Source organism: Laccaria bicolor, genomic scaffold (genome assembly GCF_000143565.1).
Source record: "Laccaria bicolor S238N-H82 LACBIscaffold_22 genomic scaffold, whole genome shotgun sequence".
Lineage (NCBI taxonomy): Eukaryota > Fungi > Basidiomycota > Agaricomycetes > Agaricales > Hydnangiaceae > Laccaria > Laccaria bicolor.
Window position 1 is genome coordinate 721743 of NW_001889893.1, and position 7528 is coordinate 729270.

Consider the following 7528-nt stretch of genomic DNA (forward strand, 5'->3'; position numbering starts at 1 on the left):
ACAGTCAGTTACCCTATCGCAACTCTTGTTAAAATTTACTAATCAATGCTGGTTTGACCGATGTTGTCTCGGATCATGAAAATTTGAACTGCAAGTTCTGCCTGGTCTGCCTCTGCTTGGCTGCTAAATTAAAGGCCAAGCTGAAAACGATTCGGCTTGAAAATGCCGGCCTCGGTGATGCATCGGCTGATGAGATGTTCATAAATTCTCGTGTCCGGCCGACTCGGTGATATCCATGAACCATGACTACCATGTGGGTCTCGCCAGCTGACCCTGGTAACCAGAGTTGAGGGCCCTCGGCCGACCACCAACCCAGGCGAATTCAAAATGTCTGCCGACCTTGCATAGCCTAGCTGCTAATCAGAAGTGAAGGCCCTCGGCCGATCACCAGCCCAGCAACGTTCACAACTGTCAGCCGACCTTGCATCTTCCATCAGCCGATATACAAATACAATGTTCAAAACTGTCAGCCGACCTTGCATAGCTTAACTATCTGATATACAAATACAATGTTCAAAACTGTCAGCTGACCTTGCATAGCTTAGCTATCAGCCGATATACAAATACAGGGACTTGACTTCCCGGGGCAGCTTCCTACTGATCGGTGTATGCTAAATCTACGTAGCTGGCCGACCCTTCTTTACCTTGATAGTGGGATCACATCGGCCAATTCATCAACACAGGGTTATTGGCCCTCATCGGCCCATCAGCAGGCACCATCAACTATGGCCTGTTTGTATTGTCGGGCCTCTCAGTGTTGGTGGGTGATTCCTACTAACTGCCCTGAACCGAAATAGTTAATAGATTCCTTGAGACCATGGTAAGAGCGTTCATCGCCGAGAGTAAAGAGACTTGGGCGTTATGGCTACCGCTCCTAGAGTGGGCTTACAACGCTAGTGTTCACAACTCCACGGGGACCTCGCCAAATTTCCTGATGTTCGGATTCGAACCCAGGTCGCCGATTGACTTCTTGCTCCCTAAAGCCGTTAACGCAAAGGAAGTGAGAAGGACGAACTCTGAAGAGTGGCTCGCTCGCCTACAGATGCACAGGGACAGTGCCAGGCGCGCTATAGCCCACGCGCAACACCACCAGGCTCGGGAACACAATAAGGGTCGTAAAGTGCTACAGTTCAAAGAAGGCGACAAAGTATTAGTAAATCCCCATTCGTTAGAATGGGTAGAGTCTAAAGGGGAAGGCGCTAAACTCACCCCGCGCTGGATTGGTCCCTTCGAAGTCCTGCAAAAGATCAATCCTAACGTGTATCGGCTACGAATGGGAGACAACTATCCAGGTTCCCCAGTAATCAACATACAACATCTAAAAAAATACGAGACAGACACGACTCACCAAGATCGCACTTCTTTACCCAATTCATTCGTTCGCAAAACCAAATCCGAAGAATTTGAAGTGGAAAAGATTGTGGGGCATAGAAGAGTTGGAAAAAGGGCGACACTTCAGTACTTGATAAGGTGGGCGAATTACGGGCCGCAGTTTGACACCTGGGGCACAGCCACTGATCTGAAGAATTCCCCGATCCTACTCAATAACTATCGCGCCAAGAACAATCTTTGAGTCGCGTCAAGTCCGAATCTACTATGCATTCCTTTATTTTCTTCACTCATATCTATAAGTACGCTTTTGAATAATTTTCTTTGCTAAAATTTTTTTTTAAAAAGAACAAACGGAAGGGACACATGCAAGGCACTATCAGATTCCAATCACTTCCATCAATCAGCCTCATGTACATAGAAAACCAGGAGCAGCCTTGCGACCCCCTTCTTTCCTCCTTACTTTCCTACTCCTTCCGTCATTCGTTGGGACTGTCCACGAGTGAAAGACTGGAGGAAGGCGTACCTTGCAGCGGACTGTCCTGCTTGATATTGCCCTCATGGATCACTCAATTCATCACTTAAACCCCCTCACTACGGCATCAGTTAGAACCGATCCCGACGCAATATGGATAGGATTGAATTCGGATACCTCCCTCATCCCAGACGCCGCCATAGCCTTCAAAGATCTGCCAGACCCCTGCTGGAGCATCGAGGACTTCTCCGACGCTGGTCACATTCTGCCCATCGACAGCGCTAGGGATCCGGACTGGTACAGAGAAGACGAGCAATGGGCCGCGTGGACCCCTACCTCTTCCCTGCTCAAACAGAGACCGTGGTACGATCAACTCGAAACAGCGGTCCCCGTAGAGGAGAGATTGGGTGGATGGTCAATGGCAGAGCACCAACGACAGATCTGCGCGACCGATTTGACACGAACTCAGAGCTGCATACGCTTCATTGTCGAATTTGACGACCGCTTCCCCCCCCGAGCGAAAGTTCCACCCTTCTTCCCACTGGATCGCCTTGCCAAGGTCTATCCAACCCGGAAAATGGTCCAGATTAGCGCAGCAAAAGCGAAGCGCTCAGTCTTACATGCGCTAGCGTTTCTGTCATGGTGGACCATGGTGATCATTAGTTGGGAAGAGAACTTAGCAGACGGTGCGGTGAGTATCATCACCTACCTTCTCTCCACTGTCAAGGGAAAGAGAGGCATCATTTGTGACCTAGAAAGGGACTGGCCAACCATCAACATTCCGCTCTACATCCAGAACAATATCCCCGTCTTCTATCTATGGAACTTCGAGGCAAGAGTCGACAATCGCTTCAGCCGCCTGAACCCTGCCCTCAATCTGACCTACTGGGCAGTCAGGCAAGGGACTGCGCTAACGCTCTCCGCTGACATCGAAGAGGAGGATCTCAACAAGATTGCGCGGCAAGCCCTCAGGCTCGATCACTTCTTCCAGGAAGCCTTCACTTACCGCTCATTGGACGACTTTCGAATTTCCCCCACCTACTCCTTCTTCATCATAGATTTCGAAGGATGGAAGCGTAGGCCAATTCCATACGACGAAAACACCATCACCTCTCTCCTCAAGTTCTATTACTACAACGTGTTCGACGAAGATGGTAACAACGACCATAGAACCGTGGTATTCTGGAGATGGCATAAACGCGAACCCAGGGACGACTATCTCAAGCGCCAGTACAAAGTTGGCCTATCCGGTGAGGAACAGGCCGGGACGATTCGAGAGATTCACAAGTTCAGCTACGGTCCCAAGCCAAGCATCTCGTATGATATTGAGACTGGCCTTATCACAAGGAAGAAGACGCCATCACAGAATACAACCTCCCTGTTACTGCGGATGAACATGGATGAGACTGGAACTAACAGATCGCTACAAGGACGTCTATCGGACAACGCGCAATCCGAAATGTCCATCGATTCAGGAAGCGACTCCTCGGAAGAAGATGCCACCAGATTCCCAGAGGTGCCCGACATTCTATATCACCCACGAGCAGTTAATAGCCCCGCAGCCTGGATTCGTCGCAACGAAGAACTCCTAACAAGTGCTCGCCGCCACACTGCCGAGCTCCGTACAGCTCGTGGAGACAACACCACGCCGCTTTGCCGCTCCCAATCCCCAATTCGCCTATCCGACCCCTACTTTTCACCCCACGAGAGTCCTGAAGTTATGTTTAGGCGCCTGCTGAAGGATGAGTCCGCGAAAATCACCTACACCGCGAGCACCTGGTGCGCACCGCACTACGCATGGAACTCGGACTTCCTCGAAGCAGCTTTCATCTTCGTCCCGGACATCGAAAGCGAGGCTCGTATGCGATACTGGGCGAACTGTTGGGACACGACAGCGACGATCCAAAGGCTCCTCACGACGGCAGTGGAGCATGGCCTACGATTTTACCTTGCCTTGCCACCAGACCGTGTCAGGCAATTCCGACCACTAGTTGTTGACAGTCTCGATAGGAATTCAGCGTCGTTCTTGTACAGCACAGGTTTTCAGGAGCAAACGTTATCACCCATGGACAACGGCGCCACCTTTTGCTCAACTTACCTAGCCAAAATGAACGACATTCTGAGACGTCCACACGCCCGCGCATTCATAGCTGAAGGAGGGCAAATCAGCTGGATAGCCCGACACTGGGCTGGTACTAGACTTATGGAAGAATTCATGTCCGGTCCATCAATCCAAGTCACTATCCACAGCCGGGGCTTTTACGACTCCGCTTCCGAAAACGCATCCTACTTAGCGCATGACATCGTGTCAGAACAGGAGAAGGACCTTCTGCTTGGCTATTGCCTGGGGTCCAACGGCTGCCTAGGACGATGGCTCTTTCCACCAGCGGATATCTTTGACGACAACTTCGAACTTTGGACAGGAGAATGGAACTCGGCCCTTGACCACATCTACGGACGACTAGCGGAGGACATAGCTCGAGGCCGCGCGAAATTACGAACAAGGGAGAAGTGGAAGTGCTGGATTAGAAACAACGTGCGAGGACAACGCCGCCCTAGCTATCTCCCTTCACGATCCGATTTCAACGATGTTATGGAAGGAATCACCCGCACGGGCCTGGAGCCGACTTGGCACAAGAAACAAATCGATGACATTGTATTCCCTGAACGACGAATGGATTAATCGGGAACCAGAAAGTGGGGGGCTTTGTAGCATGCAAGTAAGATCCTACTCCTATATCCTTTCCGCTCCCCGAAGTCTCCCCTTTATGCCTACTTACTTTGTATTATGTCATGCTTTACATAAGCATTGTAGTTATACCTCATGTAGTACATGAGGCAATAGTATCTCTTTTACCACCACCTGCAAATCTCGTATCGTTCGGATACAAAGGCCCTACCAACAGCTTTGCTCTGAACTCTGAGAAACCACAAGTAGGCATCGAGAGGAATCGTTTACGCAATCTCCACAGGGACTGTCTGTGGAGATCGGAACACGGGTACGCTGAACGGTCACGTTCCACGACTCCGAGCGCACAACGATTCCGTTTGGATCAACTAGGTGAGTCTTCACACCTCTGTACGTCGCGTTCGCTAGGTGCCCCAACGACTGTCCCACTACCCGAGTGATTCCTACATCAAGTAGCGCTCACAGCGGTATCCAATCGCCCCCGACAAATCTTCGCTTGAAGGACAAATTTATCGTCAATGGAGTGGTAGTTCCAAGGAACCGACAGTTGAGAATGAAGCCCGAATGGATAAGAGGTGTGTTCGCTTTTGCCAGGTGGAAAGGGGAGATGAATTCCAACGCATGAGGTGTGTTTTCCCATTCTAGATTTGACCCTTGTGGTGCCCATACGGCTTCTGCTCCTCTCAGCCTCTCTCGCATCCTCACTATCCGCCAGATCGATCACGTCGCGCATACCGACACCTTGCTGAACCTCTTTCCGGCTTCCGCTCATCTCAGCCACCTCTCTTGCATCCTCACTATCCACGAGATCGATCATTTCGCTCATGGCGACGCCTTGCACGTTGCTATCCAAGATATCAATCATGTCGCGCATAGCGCTCTCTTGCTGAACCGCTGTACTTGTGCTTGGAAATCTGATGAATCTCGTAAGGTGCGCTGACATGCTAGATCTCTGGCACGTACTCATCGTCGATGGCCTTTAGCAGATTCACACACTTCGTCTCAATCAATGCCCCCTCCAGTCCACGGTTCATGACAAAGAAGTCCATGAATGCCACGAACCCGTCAATTCCATTCTTCCCCTTCCTCGCCATTCCCTTCATTCCTCCGTTGTCTATCCCCAACCAAAGGCTTGCTTCAATAGCAGGTTCAACACTTCCTCCCAGTCATCACGCTCATCGTTCAAGTAGGCGGCTGGATCCCCTGCAAAGACTGCCAGGGGGTGAGCCCCATCGGCGGGCGGGACCTCGTTTGGTATTCTTTCAACGCTGACCCTGAGCTTTGAAAGTAAGGTCATGGCGAGTGGGCAAGGCTCCCTTTGTGTTTTTGCACCTTGGGATATGCTCGGGCGCGTGAGTCCGATTGTCGAGCTGGACACCACTTGTACTGTTGAATGAAGGAGCGGGGGCGTGCTTGTCGTTGGTGGATTTAGAGGGATTTTTGGTCCAAAAAAGGAGCGAATGGATGGTATGTTTTTTTGCTTTCTTCTCGAGGAGATGGCGGCTTCGCATGCTCTCGATCCGATATGCTGTTCCAGATTTGCTTTACCGCCTGTACCAACAGGAATGTCCTCCTCACATTCTGGGCACCGAAGCTTGCTGTCGCTCGTAAACACCGACTCTTTTCTGTAATATATTATTGCTTTTGATTAGATATATAATACAGACACTTACTTCTTCTTAACCATACTTTTTGTGAACCTGAGTAGCGTTGCAAAAAAGTTTGTTGATTTTTTTGGCTCTCAGTCACAATTTTGGACAGTAAATACGTAAATTAGGTGTTTGCCGTGCATCTGAACTTCCTAACTTCTTTGTGAGCGTTATTTGGGCTTATTGGAAGGACTTTTCTGAGGTAGGTCCCAAAAAATATTTCGACCCCCTAGCGGACCCCCCCCCCTAACCCTATATGCAGGATCCACGTTCCGCCACCCCCTTGGGAAAGACATTATGTGCAGTGCGATCGATCCCCGACTATTTATACGGAATTTTCAAGAACGAGAAGTTCTACAAGGTGGGGTAATATTCTGCTTAATGAGAACGTACTCACTTAAAGGCCCATGAAGCTTGTCCAAGAGCTTGCGGCGCAGCGGGAGTGATTATCTAAGTGAGTGCTGTGACACTGCCTGACTGATTTGGACGAATCTGGCTGATTTACTAAATGCGGAATTGACCCATTTGGGTTGCTGATGGTACAAGGTCGGGGGAGTGGGATGTCTGCGGGATGCGCCAGTTGCAGCCCCTTGAACCGTGGAGTAATTTCAATCTTGCGAGGACGTGGATGCTATTTGCTCTTTCACTTCCATGAGATATATATAAGTGATGGTGGAAATAGACGCTTTGCTTGAGAAGTTTCCAAGTGCCTGGGTATCAATTCTTCCGGCAACATGTCCACTGGCTGGAAACCTCTGGAGACTGGAGCGTAGAGCTGGAGACTGGAATGTAGAGCTGGAGACTGGAGTGTAGAGCTGGAGACTGGAGTGTAGAGCTGGAGACTGGAGTGTAGAGTCAAGGGCGTTCAGGAGTGTTCCTTTGACCTTGAGCGTGGTGAGAGTTTGAAAGATATGACGATCACCCTGCACTTATCCCAGTTGCACTTATTCCAGTCGCACGAGTCCACCCTCGATCCCTCTAGCTCGATCCCATCAAAGGAAGCTTCGTTCGTCAGATGCTCCCGCCGACAAGTTTCGTTTCGGAGAGCTGTCAAGCGTCGGCAGCCTGTGGCCAGGAATAGTTAACTAGAAAATTTAATACAATATTTCGCTGGTCACGTGTAAATCATTTGTCACTCGTACACTTTTGTCAGATGTTTCCTTAGTTGCTTTCTGTTTTTCTAATCTAAAAATCACATTGAATAATGTTGTGTTTTGATAGACAACATCTACATAGTTTTTTTATTAGCTTGTTTGGATGGATTATCATGAACGATTTTGCAGGAATAAATAAATGTATGTAAGCCCTAAATTTTAGAAAGTTATCGGTGAAATTATTATGTTCCTGGTTTACACTTTATTTTTCAAATAGAAAAACAAAAATCTT

General features: G+C 49.4%; 1 protein-coding gene across 1 annotated transcript; it reads left to right on the forward strand.

The window, feature by feature from the left end:
- Window positions 1–1889: 1889 nt before the first annotated feature.
- On the forward strand, window positions 1890–4487 carry LACBIDRAFT_302978 (uncharacterized protein; the record flags this gene model as incomplete). Its single annotated transcript, XM_001883681.1, has 1 exon — window positions 1890–4487. One exon carries the CDS (start codon window positions 1890–1892, stop codon window positions 4485–4487), a length of 2598 nt encoding a protein of 865 aa, XP_001883716.1.
- Window positions 4488–7528: the final 3041 nt, after the last annotated feature.